The sequence below is a fragment of the Xenopus laevis genome, chromosome 3L, assembly GCF_017654675.1.
Source record: "Xenopus laevis strain J_2021 chromosome 3L, Xenopus_laevis_v10.1, whole genome shotgun sequence".
NCBI lineage: Eukaryota > Metazoa > Chordata > Amphibia > Anura > Pipidae > Xenopus > Xenopus laevis.
The window spans coordinates 51,604,151-51,629,982 of NC_054375.1; the positions used below are offsets into that span (position 1 = coordinate 51,604,151).

The following is a 25,832-nucleotide window of genomic DNA, read 5'->3' on the forward strand; positions in this document are numbered from 1 at the left end:
AACCCCTTGGATGTTGCTCCCAGTGGCCTCAAAGCAGCTGCTAATTTTTGAATTCTAGGCTTGGAGGCAAGTTTTAATTGCATAAAAAAACATATGTACTGCCAAACCTCCTGTAGGCTGCCATTCCATATAGGGTCTACCAAATGGCCAATCACATAACTTATTTTGCACCACCCAGGAACAGTTTTCATGCTTGCATTGCTCCCCAACACTTTTTACATATGAATGTGGCTCACGGGTAAAAAAGGTTGGGGACCTCCATTATAGATAGATAGATAGATAGATAGATAGATACCCTCCACCCACCAAATAACCAATAGCAAGGTTTGCTCTGATAAACAAATCCCAGATTATATAATGCTTGTAAATAACAATTCCCTTTAAATGGGAACTAGAGCCCAAAAATGGTCTAACTATCACTTCCATCATCCATGCAACTTAGCACTGGCCATGCCTAGATCTTCTGTTTCGGTCATTCAGGCCTTGCTCATGTGACCAACCTTATCATTTCTGCCTTGGTGAAGCTTCTAAAAAATGTGTTTTTTCAAGTCCAAAGATTGGGCCCATCTAGGCACTCCAATATTGTAATGATATTAGGTATTATATGAGCTGGGAAGAGTAGGGGAGAAGACTGAGGAAGGTTATATTGCATTATTTTGCTGTACATGAAAAGTTCTACAAGTGCTGTAGCACTGTACTGAAGGAGCATGAAGCATTTTATGGATTTAGTTTCCCTTTAAGTTTTCAATGTTATTTAGGGTTTATGTTCTCTCTATTTCACCTTACACAAAGTTAGGGGCAGATTTATCAAAGGGTGAATGTTTTCTTTTTATTTCAATGAACTCAAATGAACTTAAAATTTGAATAGTATCTTATTTATGAAAAAATTCCAATATCTAAAACTCAAACCAATATTAGACCCGAAAACTCAAATCAAATTTGACTTAACGCGAATCGAATTAGACTAAACTTGAATAGAGTTTTTTTCTCCGAAAAAAACTCGAATGTCAGGAAGGCTATTAACATCTTCGAATGGGTCACTGTACCTTTGCCATTGACTTCTACATGAACTCGGCAGTTTTTAGGTGGCGAATAGTCGAATTCGAATTGTTCCCAGGGTCCAGGTATGATACATTTCTAATCAAGTTTGGATTATTTCCAACTTTAATTTGTGAGTTTTGACCAAAAATTCAACTTCAAAATTTGAATTTCCAATTTGAACCTTAATAAATCTGCCCCTTAATGTCAAACAGGGCATTACATTATGGAGAGACGTTACCCTTGCAAGGAACAGGCATTTGCTGAAAACAGGTGGCAGTTTAGCAAATGTTGTTCCAGGTGGCTTATTGCTATTGGCTTTTCATTCAATGCATACATTATTCATATAAGTCACTAACCAAATTGCTCTTGCTGGATCTTGTTAAGGGACTAGCAAGTTACACTGATCCACCGAATGCCAACATTGACTGAATGGTTATTGCATAGAAGGACGTTATTCAAATATCTAGACATTTCCCTAAATTTAAGCTCAGCTCTAAACTTTACCTGTGTGACTGTAGACTATATTAAAATATTATTTAGAAAGATAAACCTTTGCTGTTTAGGTATAGAAGTACCATTATAATTGTGCCTTTTAATTAAATGATTATATCAGTGAGTCATCTTTGGCGTTAACATTTCCATGCTCAATTAATCAAGTCGCTCTGGATTAACGGCGGATAGATCTCTCTTTCTTTACATATAATAATGGGTGTTTGTATATGTGTGTGGTTATACTTCTTGTCTTTTATACTGTATGGTCTCTGACGTGTCTTCCCTTTATCTCTCCCAGCTTAAGAAGTTGCTGCTTTCTCCAGCACAGACACCCATTGCTGCTAATACCCAAAAGGATGGGAATTCTCGGCGTCAGGGAACTTCTAAATTCCGCCTACAGCGGACTTACTCTAAGGTACCTATGTCTGCTTTTTTATTTTATTAATCTTGTTTTTAAGTACCTACTACAGGGTTACTATGACTCACTTATTTTGATGGTCCCCTCTGTGATTATGGAAATAAATTAATTACTAAGAATGGCACTGGTTGCCTTATACAATATTGAAATTCTGGATATAAGTTTTTGGGGCATGTTTACCAACATTGGAGATAAATATCTGGAGAGATTTCTGGATATGTTGCCCATAGCAACCAATCAGATATTTGCTATTGTTTTCTAAGTTATAGGTGGCTTTTTAAATCTAATTGCTGATTTGTTTCCATGAGCAACATCTCTTGAAATCTCTCCAGATATTTATCTCCAATGTTAGTAAACATGCCCCTTTGTTCCATAAGACAGTCTAGTCCTCAATATTTGATCTTGTGTGCTTTTAAGGCCTTTTGTAGGGTATATATATATATATATATATATATATATATATATATATATATATATATATATATATATATATATATATATATATATATATATATATATATATATATATATATATATATATATATACACTCTGTATTCTATTTTTTGTGTCAAGGAGACACCCTTGTATGCTATCATGTTTAAAGGGCTAGTTCACTTTTAATTAACGTTTAGACCAATTTGCAATTGACCTTCATTTTTTAATTTATATGTTTTTTTTGCTGGGGTGAAATTTACCCTAGCAAACAGGCAGTGGTTTGATCAATAGATAGGAATATGAAAAGAGGAGGGTTTGCGTAAACATGTAAGTAATAAAAACAAAAGGAACAATAACAATACAACTGTTGCCTGGCAGATGGGTCAGTGACCCCCATTTGAAAGCTGGAAAGATGCAAAAGAAGAAGGCAAATAAATCAAAAACTATAAAAAAAAAAAAAAAAAAAATACAAACCAATGGCAAAGTCGCTATGCATAGGACATTCTGTAACATACTAAATGTTTACTTAAAGGTGAACCATTCCTTTAATGAGTAAATAGCAAGTGGGTATACTCGCACACACCAATGACACTGATTCCAATGTTTCAAATCTACAGGTGGAGAGCCCAACAGACAGACCCTCTGGGTTTCCCCAAGCTCAGAACCGAAGCTGTACAGAGTTGCACAAGCACTTAGTATCCACTCCATGCGTTCCACAGGCCACCTCTTTTTCCAGGGATAACAGCCAGGACTGTACAAAGGAAGAAGACAGTGACTCAAATGAAGAAGAGGAGCATAGTGAGGATGAAGCTTTGGACACTTTACTAACACCACCCCCAGAAGAGCAGAAACCACAGTTTACTTGTGAAAAGGAGAAGCGTGCAGTCGTGGACCTTATTCGTTATATGCACACTTACTGCCTTCCAGTAAAAAAACTGCTCACTAATGAGAAACACCAGCATTGTAACAGTCTCATTAAGAGACCTAAATTGGAATCCACTCTTCAAACGTACTCCTGTCCTAATCAAGGCAAACAGTTAGATTCTAGAAATGCCAAGGTAAGCTGCCCCCCAGCTGGTAAATACAAATGGACAAAGCCAGCAGGTACAAGGTTTTCTATCTTAAAAGAACTGCTAGCAAAGAACATCTGCGGGGATGTGAGTAAACCATACCGGCTGGCACAACCTGTATATGCAGCTTTCTCTGATTCGTGTGGCAGTAATATGACCAGGGGGAATACCAAGAAAGGTGAACTAGATTTGGGGAAATCTGCAAATACCACTCAGGAAAATGTGACTGTTAAAACAGCCCAGAAACAGGAAATCTCTTTATATGCTGTTAGGAGGTCAAGCAGGCTGAATGTAGAATTCAGTGATTGGTTTTTTGATGATGAGACCTCCCCAGTAAAATGTGTGGCACAAGGTACTGCTGACCTAGACTTCTTGTCAGCAACAGAAGACTTTTGCTTGCCCACCGAATCTTTTGGGGATGAAGGAGACGTGGCAGAAGTGGAAGTGGGAGAATTACTGGATCCCTTAGATAAATTCTTACAAGAAAGGGATCTGGATGAAGCACAGATTGACAGTGTTATCGAGCAACTTAAACCCAGTGGTAAGATTAATGAGAAAAGCATCATTGCATATTTTATTGATTAAGGGTCAAAATTAGGTCACTCTGTTTAATGGAATCCAATATTCACATCATAATTAAGATTTGGAATCAGCAGTGGTCCCTTTGGTTGCAGTTTTTGTCTTTATTGAAACTGCAAGTACAGTGGACCGTACAGTAGTGTTGGCTTTTTCTAGCATTTACATGTTAAGATTGGTTTAGCTGATAGGGGTGACAGAAAATAGAGGTAAATGCTTGCTATAATATAATTTAATAACATGTATTTTACAAAAACTGAATCCTATATCAAAATATTCCTTTTTTCGTTTGATGTGGGGTCCTTTGTATTGCATTCTCTACAGATAACAATCACAAACAACCTCCTTATAGCAAGTATATGTCATGGGGCTAGTGTAGTATCTAAAGCAGTGTTGCTGAACCCTAAAACACAATATTGCAACAACAGATGTTGACTGGTTTTGAGATAATGAATAGTTGAAGTTGTGGTTCATCAGCTAAAGGTCTCCCTAGACTTCCGTGGGTCCTGGAAGATTGAATCAATGTTTCACATGGCTATATATTCATTTTCACATAATACTATGTCTGGTATTGTTATATTTAAACAGGGTTGCAAGGCATGGATTAAACTTGGCCAGATTAGTAGTGGGCATCACGGTTGTTCAGAGTTTAGCACTTCTGCTTTGTAGTGCTAACCACAACACTGCCTGTTGGAGTCTGCAACCTTTTTTACCCATGAGCCACAATCAAATTTAAATAAATTTTGGGAACAACATAAGCATGCTAAAAGTTTCTGGGGATGCCAAATATGGGTTGTGATTGACTATTGGTATTTGCTCTATTTGTTAGTACACCTGTTTTTTATGCAACCAAAACTTGCCTCTATGCCTGGAATTCAAAAATAAGCACCTGCTTTGAGGCATCTGGGAGCAACATCCAAGTGATTGGAGAGCAACATTTTGCTCACAAGCCACTGGTTGGGGACCACTTTGTTTGGGTATCTTCTGGCTACTCTGCTCAAAAAACATACTGTCATGCTACAGTTTAATTGGCTCCTCATAAAATTGACCCTTTTGTTTGTTGAGGATAATCTCCACTGGGGCAAGGACTAATGTGAATGACTGACTAAAAACCTCTTAAAGGTGGCCATACACGGGCCGATAAAAGCTGGCGAGTCGGAAGCTTATTGGCCCGTGTATGGCGCCCTCCGACGGGCTTCCCCGGTCGATATCTGGCCGGACTAAAAATCCCGCCGGATTGTGGCCGAGTCTGTTTGTTGATGCGGTCCCACAATCTGACCACCCGTTGGCCATCGTTAGATCCGATCGCTGGGCCCTAGGACCCACGATCCACTCAGCCCGATATTGCCCACCTCAAGGTGGGCATATCGGGGAGAGATCTGCTCGTTTGGTGACATTGCCAAACGAGCAGATCTCTCTGTGTATGGCCACCTTAAGGGTTCTGAACACAGATACGGGATTGATGCATTTTTACTGCATTACAGATTCTGCATACGCATGAGCTTTTTTTATTCATGCGTTTTCATTTGGTTGTGTTTTTAAGCATGCAGAATGCACAATTTGTTTTAATGGGTTAAAATTGCATAAACTTATTATACAGGCATATTGTGGATGCATTTAAGTTCATATTTAGTGTTATATGTTAATTTGCAAAAAGCGTAATACGTAATGCTAAGTATTCCACTTCAGTGCAACTGGCAGCTGATTACTGTATTCCTCAGTGCCACCCAGTGGGGGAAATGCATAATGCTCAGTGGTAAAGAAAGCCAGTAAACATCTGGAGCCTCTAAATGATCACTTTTGCTTTAATGAAATACTGGGATAGACATGGGGCATATAGTTCTACATCTATAAATGTATTGATTATTTACTAAATTTACTCTTTCTTTACAGATAATGCCAGTTGTCCTCTCCCATCCCAAAAGTAAGAATTTCCTGCAATTATATATATATATATAATTTACACAATAGTCTTAGTGGTAGGCTTCCTTTGTTTACACGTTTTTGTCTTGTAATATGATTTTACTAGACCTATAGCTAGAAATTGCTGAGATATTGTGGTCCTACATATTTTTAGAACAGCATATCTAGACTCAGGTGCAGTCATTGACACATTTGCTTGGCGCCAATGCATATCCATTCTACATAGTTCTTTTTTTGTTTAATCAAGATATGGGCAGAGGGAGAGTTTAAAGTGTTTGGAGGTTATGCAACTTAGTCCCAGTGTAGTGACCCACAGCAATCCAATAAGATGTCTGCTTGCTTAATTCTAACTGCAGCAGACCAGACAAAGATGCCTTTCCCAATGAAAGCTGCAACATGAATAGCTGTGCGCAAGTTATTTGGAGAGGGAGATATTTACTGCATCAGTCATTTTCACTGCATCAGGCATTTGTCTGTTGCCATTTTCTGCTGCATAGCCATCTGCTAATGGCAGGGAGAGAACACCGAGTCCTGAGGGAACAGCCTGTACTTGCTACCTTTTAAAAAGTACTCTATAAAAAGAACAATGCACAATGAGTGTTAAGGCACTTGCTAAGGGACTATGAGGCTGACACCTTGTGGGCTGTGGAAGTAACACTTGTGTCTTATTGAAGTAGTCACAGGCAGATTTTGCTGTGCCTGAACATTGCTACACTTTCAGATGCCAACACATTTACTATGGTTATGTTGCTGTTATTTTTGCAGTGATTCGGCATTTGAGAGTGGGAATTTTGAGCAAGCTCTTACGGTCGAGCTCTGCGGCACTGCAGGTAATTTATCTCTGTCATTCAAGTGGCCTTTGCTAGGGTGCAGACTTTCCCTACTTATCAATAGCTTGTGTAAGTGGGGGAGAGAGCCTGAGATGACGCGTTCAGTTCAAAATGTCAGCTTTTAGTAAGCAGGCTTTCAGCCATCAAATTGTGTCAATATTGCAAATGGCCTTACTGTGTCATCTTCTATTATATTCTTTTACATGTGTATTAATGTTAAAGCTTACAGGAGCTTCTACACATCAAAAAACAACCAATAAACAGGCTTTCTATGCCTACATGCTTTACTGAGCATGTATAGAACAATAAAATAAATAAATGCATTGCTTATAACCAGGGCTACATATTCCATTTAAGTTGGTTGGTTGACAAGATGTTTTTTTTTTTAAGGCTTGACTCCACCCACCACCCCACCATACAAGCCCACAGAAGAGGATCTGTATAAGCCGGAACCTTTGAAAAGTGCACCTCTAATCAGCACTCGCTGCAAACTGGAGGTGACTGAAGAGCATCGGTCGATAAACAAAAAAACAGCAAAGAAACAGCCAGAGAGAACTGAGCTATTTGCTTATTTAAGTCGAACCTCAGACCCTCCTGCTCGAGCCGAATCACAGGGCACAAAAAGGCCATTTTCCAGGTCTTTTGGCGACCATGATTATTGCCAGGTCAGGAAATGTGAGACTGCTTTTCCACGGAAAATAATCAGGTCTTTAGATCTGCCGCGTTGTCTGGAGACAAAGCCCAAGCAAACATTTCTTCCAGTGCAGCAGCGGAGTGCAGAGAAAAAGACAGAAGCGATTCTCAAAGAGGATAGCAAACTGTTAAAAGACCATGAAATCCGAGCAAGCCTCACAAAGCACTTTGGTTTTCCTGATCAGAACCTTAAAGATGAGAGTGACACACTGTATAACAGCCCTCAATATGACTCTGTCTTTGATGACAGTGGTAGTGAATGCAACTCACCTGTAGAGGATGAGGTTTGCTTTTCTCCTCTTAGAGGCAAAATATGTTTAGAGAGGAATTCCTCTCCCAAACCTAAGCTTCAGTGCTACACTCCGAACCGGATGAGCCCTCGCTCCTTGCACCACAGCTCAAGAGACAGACCAAGGGTTTTCAGGTAGGTCTTACTGGACTGGTAAAACAACTTAAAGGGGACAGTATAACGCTTTGTTCAGCTGAACATGCTAAATTATTTTTTTTTGTTATTTCTTGAACATACAGGGCAAATAGGGAATTTTAAGATACTCCATGTTTGGTCTTGCTAAGTAAGTAATTAGATTACCAGTGCACATATAATCCTCAAACTCATTTGTGCATGGGTAATCCCCCATGCATTTTTATCTACCTTGCAAGGACCAAACATGGAGTTAAGGTAGGCTTCATTGGAAGTGATTGCATAGTTCAGTGATGACATTCAGATGATGTACTCTCAGAACAGTATACTAAATCTAGAGACTTTACCTAGAAGAGGGCCTTTGTCAGCATCATATTACTGTAAAATAACACACAGACCTGTATGCTTTAGCAGTTTTGAATTTTGAAGAAACAACCCCTTAATAAAATCCAAGAATGGAAGGCTAGGTTTTAGGCTACAAGGGACATTAGTCCTTAAAACATAACAAGATGCACCATTTCACAGGTATGTCCTTAGTCACAGGGTTCCTTCTCCATATATACCACTGAGATGGTCTCTTACCTCAAAACTACCATCTTCTTCTCTTATCTGAGGCCTCCTGCTCTGCCCCAATCTAAAGAGGGCTAATCTGGCTGTTTCCTTCCAGGAGCTTGTGATTCTCCCATCTTATACTGTGCCTACCTTAATGAAAGCCATTTCCTCTCAACCATACATACACACCAACCCTTTATCTAGGGCCTTATACCAAAGAGTAGGAACACCACTCGCTGCCATTTATCTCTTTTTTGTTTCTATGAAGAGTTGATTTCTACATTTTAATACTAGATTTGATGCCATTAATATAATTTGATTGTATGAAAGAAATCTGCATAGTCACTTTAACAAGCGCTTCCTGTCTTGACTGTTGTTCAGTTAGAAATAAAAGGTGCATTGACCAAAGCTTCTGTTTTGTTTGCCTTACGTGAGTCAGTATAACTATATACAGATATTTTAAGCAATGGAATACTTAACAATGATTTCAGTTGGCCACTAAAGATTGATGATTAGTTACAATAAACCCTATTGAGTTGCAGACTTGGTTTTGCACACTGAAAGTAAATGGCAGTTAAATGTTCCCATTCTCTTGCTTTGGATAATATCCTAAATGTGCTTACCCGGCAAATATTTGTGATTCAGTCTAGTATAAAGAAATGAAAAGGCTATGCAGTTTCCTACATTGAGGGTATAATGTGCTCGGAAATCTGCACAGCGGGATGTCAGTTCCTTTCAAAATCTCATTTTAATTTCCATTGGAATATAAAGAACAGGGCCAGCCCGAGGTTAACAGCAACAATAGCAATGCGCATATGGTTTTGGGCATTGAACTTCCAAAAATAAAAATATTTGAAAATTAATTTGAAAATTATCTTTTCATACACAGGCACGAGAGAAATGAACACCAAGGCAGCCGGCAGCCGAGCCAAAGGCAGATTCAACGGAAAAGAGAAAAGGCAGTGGTAAGTCTTGTCCCATGAGCATATGTGCATTTATAATTCTGTTTATGTAGCACCAGGCACATCTCTCCGCAGCTCCGCTTTGTGCAGTGCAACTTCTCTTATACGATCGGATTTTGTTAGTTGTTGAGCTGTGGAAGTGAAGAGCAGCTCACTTCCTGTTGTTCTGATCATTTGTGTGCTCTGCAGAACAACAGAAAGACGGCCATATTGCGTGTGGCCCCTTGTATGCTCTTTGTCTGTTTTTCAAGTCCAACCTCCATCCCCAACTACTACCACCATAAATACCGCTACACATGAGGCCTCTTAGGGGAGCACAACATGGCTCTAGCATTTCCTAATTTATTCCTCAGTGTCTGCAGCCCTGCAAGTGCAAGCTGTCTGTATCCATAGATATATATACATTATACATTTCATATTCAGTTACCGACTGTCCATTTTATTGCATTTTTATTGTAAAGCACATTGTATAGCGAGTGTGTGTTTCCAGTATATTGCATTTGTATAATGTATTTTCGAGGCAAGTTCTCAGCCAGGAGTCACACTAATTTAAATGGGCGACAGTGTGTTTTAAAATGACAATGCTACTAGGTACATATTTAATTTGCAATAAAGAGAACATTGTAACACCATCAGCTCCTTAATACATGATTTCTATTTCATTAAATGTTGAATAGTTTTTTTTCTCTTATAGGCTTAATGCCACTGGCATAATGCAGTACTGCATACACTAATACAAATATGCTGTAATATAATGTGTGCACACTCCCTAAAGCTGTAGATAAGTAAGGAAATAAATAGAATTTTTCATATTCTTTCTTATGAGAAAATGCACCATTGGTTTATTCTAAAGCGTAGTTCGAAATGCACTACTGCTATAAATGCAATGGGAAGCATCAAATGTAGCCCCAGAGTGTCCAGCTAGACCCACAGTGATTTCCTGAAAGCACACACAATGATAATAGTGGGATAGAAACTACTCACAGGCACTGCACTTCCCACTAGTGTCAGCGGAGAAATAACTAGCAATAGCTGATGGCACCAGTCTCAACTACTGGTGTTCTTTAGCCCTACAGGACCGATACCACCAATGAAAACCATTAATTTGCACCGATATATTTATTGCTTTCATCTGTTGGTGCAGAAGGTTAATAGCTTTTTTTATGAAAGTTTTTAATTGTTTAGTTATCTGATCTCATAATACAGACATTTTTTTTTTTTTATCCCTATGGTAAGTCATAGAGGCATTATTTTCCAACGATTGTAGCTCATTCTTGGTGTGGCCTTAAAATCCCTACAGACTGAAAGTAATTATATTTGTAAATAGTTATACTGCCCAGAAATGAAGAATAACTTTTGGTTGTTGGCAACTGTAACGTGTATTAAAGGGCATGTAAAGTCGAGAAATGCTGTATTTTGTATACTAAATATAAACATGAACTTATTGCACCACAAGCCTAATCAAACAAATAATTTATGCTTTCAAAGTTGGCTAGGCTACAGGGGGTCACAATCTTGTAACTTTGTTAAACATCTTTGCAAGACTAAGACTGTGCACATGCTCAGTGTTGTCTGGGCTGCTTAGGGATCGTCATAAACAAAGCTGATTGAGTTCTGCATGGCTGGGAAGTAAGGCGGGGGCTCCCCCCCTTATGCTGTTGATAAGTATGATTGTTTCCCTGCAGAGCAGTTAGGGACCATCTGACAATTCCTATCCACAGTAGTAAAGGAAGGGAGAACTTCACTGCATACAGTCAGGTTTCTTATAAAAACGGGGCACATTTTTTAATTAAAGTACATTGGAGATAGGTTTCTTTTTCATTAAAGAAAGTAAAAATGGGATTTTATTTTTTTGCCTTTACATGCCCTTTAATAAAGTATTTCTATTTTTCCTATTCTGTTAGGAAAAATAGACCTGTTTTATTCTCTGTATTAATATTCGAGAGGGAAATTCTAGATTTAGCTGGAAGGGTGCCATATAAAGATTTGAATGTAATGTGTATATAAAACCCATAAATATATATATGTACAATTAAAGATTAAAGAGAATTCTGCCAACACATCCTTCAGTATAGTAGCAACAAGCATCTTACTACTTGAGCAACTGCAGTCATGTTCTGTGCACTTTGTAGGGTGAAGGGCGGATGATCTACATCAGAAACCTTTCCAACAGCATCAGTGCTAATGAGCTGAAGAGAAGGTTTGAAGTGTTTGGAGAAATCACCGAATGCTGTGTCCTTAGCAAAAGCAGGTAAGCCACCCATTAATGCTCTTTTGTTCTTTTCTTAAGCTAAAACCTGCTTGTAGTATCTGCTGTCCTAGCCCTCTTTAGAATTAATGCATGGAAATGAATGATAAATAGAAATATACAAAGCTCAATTTCCTGTATGAATATGACGTACCCTTCTGGTATAAAATACCCATTTAATGATTTTGGTTTTATTTTATTTCCCCCCCCTACCACTCAGGGACATGCAGTTCCAGGTATTAACCTTCTCCTTTTTTTTTTTTAGGGGAGAGAAATGTGGTTTCATTACCTATCGAGATTCAGAGCACGCAGCCTTGTCTCTACAGAAAGGAGCCTCCCTGAGGAAAAGGACCGAACCCCCATTTCAGTTAAGCTATGGGGGACTCCGGCATTTCTTTTGGACCAAATACACTGATCTAGGTAAAACTATTGACCGCATATGTCAAATCTTATATTGACCATATTGGCATTAATGAGAAATGTAGGTGCTATCAATGACTGTAAAAGTAGCCTACCACAATGTTATTAGCTTTAAGCTAAAGATGAACAACCACACAAATTCTCCAGGAGACACCCTGGTATTACACTACTGTTATACTCACGCTCACCTATTAAATAGGATTAGTGTCTGTTCGCTATCCTGCTATCAAGGCTCACTTTTCTTATAGTATGTCCAAGTGAATTCAGTTTCCCCCTACAATAATCACAATTTGAGGCTCTGATTTTCCTTGAATCCTTTCCCTGGCTCTATGCACCCTCTACATTTAGAAGCTCAAGGAATCAGCCTGCGGACTCAGCATGCTTGGAATTCCTCAACAATTGTAATGGCTGCTTATGTATGTAACAATAATTTTGGAATACAAATTTAGGAAGAGCAAATGATGCTAAAATCATAGTAAACTCTCATAGACATGAGGAGGGTTTATGCCAGTGATCCCCAACGAGTAGCTCGTGCGCAGCATGTTGCTCTCCAACCCCTTGCATGTTGCTCTCAGGGTCCTCAAAGCAGGTGCTTATTTTTGAATTTCAAGCTAATTTTAATTGCATAAAAACTAAGTATAGTGCCAAGTAGAGCCTCTTGTAGGCTGCCAGTCCACATAGGGACAATACCCAATCACAGCCCTTATTTGGCACCCCAAGGTGTGTTGCTCCCCAACTCTTTTTACATTTGAATGTGACTCACGGGTTAAAAAGGTTCGGGACCCCTGGTTTATGCTATATAGATATTTCTGTTTTCTGTATTTTAGAGGCATAGACAGTCGTGCCATAGTTAACGCATTTGTTGTCCAAATCTTTATACAGATTCAAATGCAGTGGAGCCTTCGTCAACAGTAAAAAAGAGTAAATACGAATCAATGGATTTTGATAGCTTGCTGAAAGAGGCACAAAGAAGCTTGCATCGGTGACAGCCTTAACCCCATAGGAGGAGCACCTCAATACCTCAAGTCAAGGCACTTCCCCTATGTTTACGTTTTAAAGAAAAAAAAAAACAAAAATGGAATACAGAAACAAAAAAGACTTTATCCTTTAAAATTGATGTTTACATTGAACAAAAGCTGCTTCTGTATGTGATTATTCTCCATGGTGTCGCTGTCTCACTGCCACAGTTTAGTATACTCGCTTCCCGGGTGTGTCCGTAGATGTCCCGTCTTTTCCTCTTCTCTTTCCCGTTGTAATTGCAGCTGCGTTCTCCATAATATTTTGTCTGTAGTGCGTGTTATAAACAAAAGAAAAAGTCAAAACCATACAAAAAATGCAATGTCATTTTGTGACTAGAGTCTAAATAACAAACTAATTTTAATAGGAGAAAGATGTATATTCTTAAACAAAAAAAAAAATGTATTTATGGTTCACATGTACTGTATTTCAGATGTGCTTCATTTTGAACTATGCACTGTAGTGGGGTGTTTGCAAAAGATCAAAACTTAATCCTCATACACGAATAGCCATGAACCATTACTGGGCATTACTGTAAATCTGAAAGAGTGTAGGGCTTTTTAGAGAGTTATTATGGTGGCAAAGGATCATGAATATTTACTGGTAGGAAAAAAAATGGTCTTCAGAATTCTACGCAACTGAGGTCACTGAATCTTCAGGGCTGACTAAATCCATTTTTTCATCTTATTTATAATAAATGTTTCCATTTTTAATTAAAATTCCATTTTCTTTTTTTTTTTTAACAAGTTTTTTCCCCTAAAAAAGTTAAAACTCAACATGCTATCATAATACAGGTATGGGATCTGTTATCCGGAAACCCGTTATCCAGAAAGCTCACAATTAGGGAAAGGCCGTCTCCCATAGACTCCATTATAATCAAATAATCCAAATTTTAAAAATGATTTCCTTTTTCTCTGTAATAATAAAAAAGTAGCTTGTACTTGATCCAAACTAAGACATAATTAATCCTTATTGGAAGCAAAACCAGCCAATTGGGTTTATTTAATTTTTACATGATTTTCTAGTAGATTTAAGGTATGAAGATCCATATTACGGAAATATCTATTAGCCGGAAAACCCCAGGTCCTGAGAATTCTGGATGACCAGTCCCATACTTGTAAATTTTTATTCTGACATAGCACTGAACATTATTCTGACATCTAATTGATGAACATTCTGGATAAAAGGTCCCATACCTGTATGTAGCATTTGCTACCTTTCTGTTTTATAATACCATATATTCTTTTTATATTTTATTTTTTCCTTAAATACATGACTTTTTTTTTTTTTTTTTTTTTTAAAGGAGTCCTGAACATAGACAACAGTTGTGTATCTGTCACCAAGGCATAACATGTTAAATCATTAATATTATATCATTGAACTGTTTGTTCTGTGATAGAAAGTACGATATTTGCTCCAAAGATAACCAAGGGATAGTGGGCTCCATGTCATCCTCCTACTAACAGGGAATGCATGGGACCACTGCTTAACACAGGGATGTCAAATGTGCGGCCATCATACCCTAAAAGCTGCAGGTTTGTTGTAGCACACAGCAATACTCGAAGCTGAACAAATAACAGGCAGATAGTGTAGATAAGGACTTTCAGGGGGCTATATATCAAAGGTCGAGTTCCATGAAAAAATTCAAGTTTTCAAAGTCAAGTTTTTTTTTTTTGGTGGGTTTCGCTTAAAAACCCGAGCGATTTGAGCTTTTTCCCCGCCACAAACTCAATCAATTGGCGTGTTCTAGTTTTTCAACCCAACTACACGGATTCGAGTTTTTCTTTAATTAGTAACCATTCGATGTTGTGAGGTCTAAAAAAGCTCACAAAGCTCTAAAATTCGACCTTTGATAACCCCCTCAGTCTCTAACCTTTCCGTTTCAGCTTGTCACAAAAAAAGCCATTATTTCCTCTGACACAGACGTGTTAGGGACAAATCATTAATATCTGAGAATTGGGGCGACCAGCCTCATTTAGGATTTCTTGAATATTTAGCAGGGTAGCATAGAATGTAGGATTAAGCCATTATGCGTAGTTAGCCTTACTCTTAGAAATAGTCATAGCTGGGGTATTTCTCCGGTCTCTTATTTTGCCAAAGCTTCCAGCAGCACCCATAATCCCTTGCAAGGATTAGAACTTCCTCTTTGGCAAACACCTTATCATAGCTCTGCCTTTTTCTATCATTGTATTCCCACACAACAATGATGTTTACATGTGATTGCTATAGAGTTTACTGTAGGAAAAAAAAATCTATATATATAAATATATACTTATATAACACCTTTAGGGTGACTAGAACTGTTCTGTGCTGTGCCGGTAAGTTTTGATGTCAATATGTGAAATATCTCTTATCTCCAGTCAACATATAATTTATTGGCATTTCTGTAGATTTAGATTTTATGTTGAACATAATGATGGTACCATTTGTTAAATCACTTGGTCTTTATACTCATTGTAACCCCTTGGGCACTAGAGAGGTTTCCTACGTTTGGAATTTTCTCTCTCAGACCCAGATCAAGGTGGAGATGTTAATGGAGTGTACTAATGTGTTTTCCCCTTCTTGAGGCCTTTAGACAATTGTTTAACAAGCATATTTTCCAGCACTTATGCAGAATATAGGCACTTGCACAGGTCCTTACGCACAGGTAGTTTAGTTACGGGTTCACCTCAACTATCTACAATTGTAGATGACGTTTAAAAAAAAAAAAGCAAGTGTTTAACACCTGTGAATGTAAACCAAGGTAGACTGAGGCTGGTAGCAACCTGTTGCAACAATACAGCCTGGTTTATCTTGGTAGTGTTTTTCTTTCTTTCTTTCACCACAATCGAGGACAAAACAAATGCAATCGATGTAACGTTTGAGTTCTGTATATATGTATATTTTTTATTTTCAGATAAATCCGTCTAACTTTAACTGACGTTGGGTAATGAGTCATGTAGAGGATGCACACTGTTTGTTACAATGAATATTATTTCTAAACATGTTCTCCACTGAAAACCGAAAGCATGGTAGAAAAAGAATGTCCGTCTACTTTAAAATTAAAAAGATGCTTACTGACAGGGGTAATAAGCTTTATATAAATAAGCAACTTGATTTTAAGCATTACCTTTCTACTAAACCTATGTCTTTACACTGAAATAGAACATATCAAAATAGCTTGAATCTCCAAAGTGAATCAATCATTCTTTGCTCACCACTTTTAACTATTATGCATGTACCTGTGCCTTTTTTGGCCAGTACAAAACAAGTTTCTCCTGTAATTTACCCTTAAAGCTGTGGATCCCAGGGAATGCTGATTTCTGTAGCCAAATAGTAATGATAAAGCTTGCAACTGAGTGTTTGCATTAGTTATGCCATTTTTAAAGTACAACACTAATAGACATTTACATACTTTTATGCTAATTTCTTGCTGTGGAGAGCACAGTATTGACAAAACCCTTTAGAATAAACCACCTTTGAACTAGAATGGCTTGAGCTGCATTAGGCATTCAGCAATCATGGTCATCCCCAGGTGTGTCATCTACCACTTGCTTTGCTGTTGTACCAAGCTTTTTCATTGGCTGCAACAGAGGAATGCCAATTAAAACGAATTTTGCTGCAGACAGAACACCTGATATTTTTTTTTTTTTTTGGAGGGGGCGGGGATAATATTTAAATTAGACAACAGCTACACTGCTGCTTAAATTGGAGAATTAGGGTTTTTAATCATGCAGAAATTAGTTTTATTTTTGCAGTTTTGAACTTTGCCATTTTTCTAGTCTTGAAAGTATGTTCCCATCCCTTACTTTAGTCCCAAAATGAGATGTAGTACCCAGTCGGTATCCAGATTTATACATAGAAAATTAAAAACATATATGCATTCCTGGAGGGATAGAGTTGCAGTTCTCACCTTTGGAGATTTTCTTGGAGCGTTTAAATGATGCACAAAAGTTTTGTGTCTTGCCCAAGCCTTGGGTGCAATTTATATTCTGGCAATTGTTCCATGTAATGTTAAGCACCAGTAATAAATATATTTCCCCAATTCTCCTAAACTGAAGAAACAAAAGAAAAATTTGAGTTATAACAAGAGATTTCCTTTTTTTTTGAATATTAGATTCTTAAAACCTCTTGTACATTTTATAATTCTGTTGATGGTTGCTTCTTTGTCTTGTAGGAATGGAGGCAAAGCAGATCAGGCTTTTCTCATTTGTTTTGATCATTTTGCACAATTAGCATTTATATATTCAAGCCCCCCCCCCCCAAATCAATATATGAATACATACATTTATACTAGATAATCTGTCATTGTGGCTGTTAAAGCACCTTGAAATGAATTTAGGCAAATGTGTTCTAATATATGTGTTCTACAATATAACTCAATACTGTACTTTTTTTTGCATCAATGAACGACATTCTGGGTTTTCAGAGGCGGGTAATTACACCGATATTTCATTTCTTAGTGGAAATATCGATTGTTTTGTAACTGCAGGGTCCTTTAAAACTTTCCAGTGATGGTGTTGGAACTATACAGGGCTGTTTTCATCGCATTGACCCTATTTAGAAAGCATGGCTACATCCATCATGCAATTTTTGTTAATGGCAAAGGCACGACCCTGTAGTACAGATGCTAGAGCATGGTCAGTAAAACTAGTAATGCAAGTCCTCCCTTCAGTGTATTATGGCATCTATCAATGCTTAAAAAAAATCCATCAGATGTCTCAATCTAGATTTTGTCCCTAAACCTTTTCTGCATCCAGTTTGACAAAAATTTACAGATATTTTATGATTTTCAATTTCATGACTTTTGCATTTGTATTTCTTTTTTTTTGTTTTAACCAGTTTTGTGTAAAACTTTTTATACTTTGCAGAAAGTCCTTAGAGATGTGCATTCTCCTTATTCTTTCTTGCTAAATATGTATATAAAATCCTTATCTAGACTTTCTGTTTTCCTGACATTCGTGCACATTAAACTTGTCTTCCATCCTAAGCAACGGCGAACAATCCGTCCACTTCGGCTGCATTTTCTGCTTTAAGTTTGTTCTAGCTCGAGGGTTCATTATCTCGTCCTCCGCATTATTCCCTAGCCCAAAAAGGACACTATTTCAGGATTGAATCATTGAGTGGATGAATCACTGTGTCATATACACACCTGTCTCTTGAGAATATCATAAAACATGCCCTAGAGTTCAAGGGCTGTGAAACAAAACACCATTCTAGAGTACCCAATCTAATCTAGAACTCAGAATAGACCAGTAGGCAGCATCCAAGCTTTTCTTTCGAAACTAAAACCAATAACATTTTAAACCCCTTTTTTGAATTTGATCTGCATTTCACCAGGAAGGTGTAAGAATTTCAGTTTGATTCTGGGGTGGGGAGCACATCATCTTTGTTATTTAAAAATATAGGATAAATCTAATTTTGTAAGGACACTGCAAATAATTGATTTAATGAATGAATTGAGTTAATGTTTTTTTAAATGGTAGGGGTGTTTTTTTTTTATACTTATACTTTTTTGAATTCAGTTCTGTTATGCCTTTATTTATGTAACATACTTTTAACCTCCAGCGGCATGGGTACCTATGCCTTTCTTTTTATTTTTAGTGTGATTTAAATGTCTACCTTATAAAGAAAATGTTTTATTGTATTTTTACATTGTCAAATCCTATAGTTTCGTAGGTAATTTAACCAAAATTGGTCAGTATATTATCCAGTGAGTATAAAGTCTATTTTAAATTGTGTAAATACTTTCTGGACTGGCTTCTATTTGTCAAATTCTCTTCCTATGAATAAGGAGTTTCTTGTTTACATCACAAAATAAACTGTAGAATCTCTACATTCATGTACTGTAAATAGCAAAATGTGTTCAGCCTTCGAATAAAAATTAAACCATATATGGTATAAATGAAAATATTAAACGTGTGTTCTGAATATGCTTTGATTTAATGTATGTTTGTGGATCTTTCTATGTGTCTGAAATGTCACACCGTCATTCCACAGGAAACTTTTGTGGGGTTTGGTCCATCATCTTTACTGACCTGTTGATTTTGGGAATCTCTAATGGAGATGTTGTGGTACTTCAAAAATGTAAAAAATTACACGAGTAACACTACATTTCTCAAAGCATACATAAACATCAGATCTGTACTTTGATGCAGTATCCAAGCCCGCTTTATCCATTACTCATTTTATAATCAAACCCCATGATGGAAGGGGGAAGGGTTGCAGCTCTAAAAGAGTTTTGAGGAGAATGCGTGTTTGTGAAGGCTTAAAGGAAAACTATACCCCCAAAATGAACACTTAAGCAACAGATAGTTCATATCATATTAAGTGGCATATTAAAGAATCTTACCAAACTGGAATATATATTTAAGTAAATCTTGCCCTTTTACATCTCTTGCCTTGAGCCACCATTTCGTGATGGTCTGTGTGCTGCCTCAGAGATCACCTGACCAGAAATACTACAACTCTAACTGTAACAGGAAGAAGTGTGGAAGCAAAAGACACAACTCTGTCTGTTAATTGGCTCATGTGACCTAACATGTATGGTTTGTTGGTATGTTTGTGAGTACAGTGAATCCTACGATCCCAGGGGGCGGCCCTTATTTTTTAAAATGGCAATTTTCTATTATGATTACCCAATGGCACATACTACTAGAAAAGTGTATTATTATAAAAAATGGTTTATTTACATGAAGCAGGATTTTACATATGAGCTGTTTTATGCAATATCTTTTTATAGAGACCTACATTGTTTGGGGGGTATAGTTTTCCTTTAACAGAGAGTTATTGGGTTAAAATTAGAAGTGAAGTCATAAATCTGAGTATCCGTCTGAGTAGCATTAGCATAGGTGTGGTGAGGGTAACCATATGAATTGATAAGCTGGCCATGTGGGGAAGTATACAAAGAGAAGAATGGGTCTGGTGAAGCAACTTGAGGAATCCCAATGGAGTAGTACAGGAGATAATACTGTATGTAAATGGGTAGAGGCACAAAGAAAAAAAATGGAGAGTGATTGTTTGCCAAGATGGTGGAAATGTTAGAATAGAGAAAGTTAAAAGGAGAGGAGAAACATGACATATCTTTATTTTGTAGATCATGGTGGGGGAGGAGTAGAGTGGGATAAGCAAGCAACTGAAAACAACATAATGTTTATATTCGACTGGACCACCATATCTAATTTCAAAATTCAAGCCTTTCTGTTTTATTTCCATAATTTCCTCAACTAAATTGTGCTTTAATTGGCAGCAATGCTCCTTTACTTCTGCCCTGCAAATTGATGTCCATACTGCCCCCCCATCACCAGCTTGTCAGTTCAGCCTGCCCCTAAGGTAGGTATGTAACAAGATAACAGCTTTCCTGATACCTCTCCTTGAAGAATTTAGCTTTCCCGACCTGATAGGAGCTCCATGTTCCTATGCTGCTACCACTGTTGAGCTTTGGGCTAATAGCATGTGCTGGTGGAGAAACCATCCTGTAATTTAGTCAAGAAAAGACAAAACTGCCCGTACGTCCTTCCATTAACAACACATGGGGGTTTTGGCTGTCACTGTTGTCCACGGAAAACCAGTAATGGTCAAAACACATCAAATGAAAAGTGCCATGGCTGATGGAACACAGAGGGGCAGATTTATCATGGGTCGAATTGAAAATTTGAATTTTCAAATTCGAATTTTGAGTTTATTTTAGTGTAATTCAACGAGGGATAGTCCAAATTTGATTTGAATTTTGAAATGTATCATGTACTGTCCTTTTAAGAATACAAATTGGACTATTCAACATCTTAAACCTGCCGAATTGGTTTTAGCCTATGGAGGACCTCCTACAATCAATTTGGATTTGTTTGGTGGACTTTTGAAAAACAATTTTTTTGGGTGAAAAAATTTGATCAAATTGGTTTCGAATTTGCAGCTCAATCCTAGTCACCCATTTTTTAAAAATGCTGTTTTTTAAATGAATTTCTATTGGTCGTTTTTTTTAATTCCGAGTTGATGGGCGTTTTTAGAAACTCCCATAAACTTGAAATTCGACCCTTGATAAATCTGCCCCAGAGTGTTTGTGTAAGTGTTTTTGGTGCAGTGATCCACTTTCCACAGCTCCATGTCAGTCACTTAAGGCATTTTCCTGTATTGTTATCAGGAGTGGTGACACAAAACACCATCCTGTGTGCCATAATCCTCAAAAAACTGCATAGTAATGCTAGTACAGGTGGTTATTAAAATGCATCTATTGATGCATGTTTTTAAGTGGATAACCCCCTGTGCCCACTGTTTTAGCTGGATGTTTCCGCAAGTACAACAAAATACACATGGAACGAAGATGTCAATTTACAATTCAAATATTATTTACACAGAGTTATATAGTTCTAAAGCTAAACCCTCCTCAAGTCATGACAGTATTCATATATGGTTCGAAACGTCTGAGATATCCAACCTGTGGTCTTCTACTCACCTGACATTGGCTCCTTTTCATTTTTGAGGATGCCAAACTTCTTAGGTTCAAGTCCCATTTTGTAGCTCAACATTTGGCTTCTCCCACCACCATATATATCAGCTCCATAGTGACTCCAAGAGCTGATTACAAAATTTTACACAAAAGGGAAGGGTTACCTGTGAGATACTTGTGTTGTGGGAGAATAATCTTCCATCAGTAGGAAAAGGAATCATTTTAAGCTCAGCAATAATATTATCTTAAAAATGGAAGGTGGACCAAACTGTTTCCAAACCACCTCCTTGCTCTCATCCTAGACCCTCTCTTGGACCACCTCTGCTCATAAAACATTCCACCCAAGCCAATACTTACCAGTACCTATTGATCACTCTATATCAAAATGCCTTAATCATTACTGTATTTTGACTTTATTCTTTTCATTTTTTGAATTGTATGTTCTTTAAAATTAATACAAAATATACCTTTAATAAATGGAAGGTGGAACTAATGTGATATCCTTATAATGAAAACATTCCAGGCTCTCGAGGTCCTGACACCAACCTGATCCCTCTCAAAGAACATGTCATTCTAAGAACATTTTAAAAAAACTCAAATTAAAGTTATTTGGGCATGTAATTACAATACACAGAAACATCTTAATTTGTCAGATTATACATTTTATTAGTTTGAAAAACACTTGGTTAGAATACGCCAGCCTTACAGAGTTTCCCTACATATATATATACATTGATAATACTACACACTCTACTGATGGGAATTTCCAAAGCACAAGACATAATGCCATGATGCCTTTTCTTAATTTACTCTGGAAAATTTACATTTATACAGATTTATTTTACTTCATATTCCCCTTTGCTCTTCTAGATGAAATCACAGACAATTATACCTGCTTAGTCACCATTTATGTATCAAACAGCTTTATTGTTCTCAGAGTCTACAGCTACCCTAAAATACAAACCTCACTGCCCCCCTTAGGTAGTTTGCACATTCTCATAGGGAATAACGAGAAGCTGTTGGGTCTATCTTTTTCAGAATCTGTAGTACCAAAAATACAGAAACATGAACACAATGAAGCGCCATCCAAGATACTGGTTTCTGGGAATGGCACTGCTGCATTATAAAATATCATCTTGAGCTGCGCGTTTTTCTAGAAGACTTAGGGCAGAGACACACGGTCAGATTCAGGGAGATTAGTCGCCCGGCAACAAATCTCCTCTTCTTTGAGGCGACTAATCTCCCCGAAATGCCCTCCCCTGCCTTCCCACCAACTAGAATGTAAATCGCCGGCAGGAGGGCAAAAGGTGCGCTTTGTTTTCCAAAGTCGCCCGTAGTCACCAGGCGACTAATCTCCCTGAATCTGACCGTGTCTCTGCCTTTACTGCAAAGCAAGAGAAATGGCTTTAATACTTGCATAGACATAATGTGATTGATTTACTAAAAGGTGAAATATTCACAGCTGTTTCTCTTTAAATAATGTAAATAGATTTTTTCAAAGGGAGGAATTTGTGACTCGGGTACAACTTCTATAATGAAACTTCGTCTTCATCTAACTCTACTACAACAATGAATTCTACATGCTGATTGGTTGCTGTTGATCTCTATACTAATATACTAATATAGTACTAGTAAAAAGAATGAATTAAACTAGGCACAACATTTGTATAGTAACATCTTTCACCTCATATTAATCTAGCCCTATAATTATTGCACCGCTTGCACCGCATGAAATAACATGGCTCAGATTATTTACAATTAATTCATACAGCTAGGTACAAAAACATCAGACGGCACATCCTTACCTAAACGTTTTCACTCTTTATCATAAATTGGGAACTCTATGTTTGCTAACTGATTTCTTGTATAGGTATGGGACCTGTTATCCTGAATGCTCGTGCCCTGGGGGTTTTCCGGAAAATGGATCTTTTTGTAATTTGGATCTTCATACCTTAAGTCTACTAGAAAATCATGTAAACATTAAATAGACCCAATAGGCTGGTTTTGCTTCCAATAAGGATGAAATACAAGGTACTGTTTGATTTTTACAGCAAAAAAAAGAAATCATATTTTAAAATTTTAATTATTTGACTAAAATGTAGTCGATGGGAGACAGCCTTTCCGTAATTTGGAACATTCTGAATAATGGGTTTCCGATTAATGAATCCCATACTTGTAGTTATTTATTACAAAAATAGGAATTAAAAATACAAAGACCTGATTAGAAAGCAAATGTACTTAGGATTAGTTTAGGATGAAAATTGCTTTATAATGACTCCCTATATGTGAAATGCACATTTTGCAGATTTAAGCAATATAATTGTAATAGCTGCATATATGAATTCAAGATCCCTGTGTACTTGCGTTTGATGTGATGTGAATATTCCTGGAGATAATATTAATAAAAATAAATATTGTAAGATGGCCAGTTCCTTATTTTTCTTTATGCAAAAGGCTATGAACAGATCTGCTTAATACTAGAAACTTTTTCTACATTGGCACCTAACATTTATAACAACCTCATATGAAATACCCACTGCTGCAAGGCTGATCAATGCTAAGGGCCTTATCTATCAAAGTCCGAATTTTTCTGATTATTTTTATTTAAAAAGTCAGATCAAACTAGAATTCATGATTGGACCTCATTCATTAACAAAAAAAAATCACAATTTAATCGGATCGGGGAAAAACACAAAAAAAATCAAGAGAAAATCTGAATTGTACAATTTTTTCTGAGCTTTTTCCCGAAAAGCCTAAATTTTTAGGATTTTTGCCCGAAAAGTCTGAACTAGCGGGATTTTCAGGCTAATTCCAGCACAGAAACTTCCAAATAGGATAGGGACTTCTATGCAACCTCGGTAGGTTGGAGATGCTGGATTTTTGGATTCAGACTTTTTGCAACATTTGGCTTTAATAAATCCTGAAAAATTCATTTTTTTTTTTATAGTCGATTTTTTTAGTTATTGCCATTCAGACTTTAATAAATAATCCCCTGAATGTTGCACGGCTGCTTAGAAATCAGTGCATTTGTAGCATGTATTGTACTAATTACTGATCAGCCATGCAGCATGTGGCTTTTATAAGTGGTTGGCATTAAATAGATAATATGGCATTCCTAATTCTTAGCTTTTCGGAAAGGGGGATATTAAATACATTCCAATAATGTGCAGCATCATGTTTTATTCCTTTATTTGATTTAGCAGATTACTGCTGTTCACATTCTGTTTTTTAAACATAAAAATAATCTATGTTGCCATGTTGTTGTCCATCAACAAATGTACATTAATTCCCTGTAACTTTCTGGAGAAAGAATAAGTGAAACACATTACTTATATTTTAGGAGAACTAAAAAAGGGCTGAATTTAAAAAGGTTTGGGGTTTGTGAATCATGTTATGCCTGTGCCCCATGGGGTGTAATCTATGCTGATACAAATGTGACCCAAATGTCTTGATTTCTCTAAATACACGTTTGGAGGTAGGATACATACATGCAACCTCAGCTGGTTATGATACAGGAATTTCTCTGAAAAGGATTGCTGTTATGACTTTATATATTCAATAGCTAACCATAGAAATACATATACAGTACACATTCCAGTGAGCTAAGTTAAACAAATTTAATTCTTCCATAAATATATTGTGGTTGCCATTACGTTCTGATTAAGCAAATACAATGTACATCATAACTAAAATGTATCAGCATTTTCCTGTGCTCCATTGATTTCTTGGTATTTCAGTTAGTTTCTAAATTAAACTGTATAGATTATCATATATAATAATACTTTTAAAATTACTGTAAAACAAAAAAATTCAACATTTGGGTGCCATATAGTTTTAATTCTTTGTACACACATTGCAAAAAAAAAATATATCATAAAAGAGGAACACAGTACTTCACTATTCTCATTTATTTCAATAGGTTCCCTAACAAGAACGATTAAAAAAATAAGAAAAAAAAAAATATTTACAGCCTTATAAGATAGAACAACTTTTGGACTGTGTCGCTGCTTCAGGAACGGGGACATTTCCTCCATTTTCTTTTACTGTGGGTTGTGGAACTATAAAAGAAGAAATGTTTAAATGACAAAGGGTTTTCTGACAATTAAAAAAAACGATAATCATTTTGCAAACATATTATTAAGGTAACAGATACTGGGCACCAATATGGCCATTACTGATTTCCTCAGCCTGTGTATGAGATCAAAACATTCAGCTTTCTAAATCAATATTTGATCCAACTTGGTTTAATGTCTATGAGCCTACCATGTGAACTAATCTTTGCTCTAAAAAAACTAAGCATTTGGGTCA

General features: G+C 37.0%; 2 protein-coding genes across 2 annotated transcripts in view; one reads left to right on the plus strand and one right to left on the minus strand.

Moving 5' to 3' along the window:
- The window catches only part of ppargc1b.L (peroxisome proliferator-activated receptor gamma, coactivator 1 beta L homeolog), a 60,319-nt gene extending 46,501 nt beyond the window's left edge, over positions 1-13,818 (plus strand). The window contains exons 4-12 of the mRNA XM_018252190.2: positions 1,832-1,948; positions 3,005-3,998; positions 5,927-5,957; positions 6,722-6,786; positions 7,177-7,903; positions 9,342-9,417; positions 11,547-11,665; positions 11,928-12,082; positions 12,965-13,818. Coding sequence (XP_018107679.1) covers positions 1,832-1,948; positions 3,005-3,998; positions 5,927-5,957; positions 6,722-6,786; positions 7,177-7,903; positions 9,342-9,417; positions 11,547-11,665; positions 11,928-12,082; positions 12,965-13,068 — 2,388 coding nt within the window. The 3' untranslated portion in view covers positions 13,069-13,818. The remainder of the gene's footprint in view (positions 1-1,831; positions 1,949-3,004; positions 3,999-5,926; positions 5,958-6,721; positions 6,787-7,176; positions 7,904-9,341; positions 9,418-11,546; positions 11,666-11,927; positions 12,083-12,964) is intronic.
- An 11,678-nt stretch (positions 13,819-25,496) lies between these two features.
- Positions 25,497-25,832, minus strand: part of pde6a.L (phosphodiesterase 6A L homeolog) — a 37,616-nt gene continuing 37,280 nt past the window's right edge. Inside the window, exon 22 of the mRNA XM_018252191.2 lies at positions 25,497-25,582. Within this exon, the coding sequence (XP_018107680.1) occupies positions 25,497-25,582 (86 nt within the window). The remainder of the gene's footprint in view (positions 25,583-25,832) is intronic.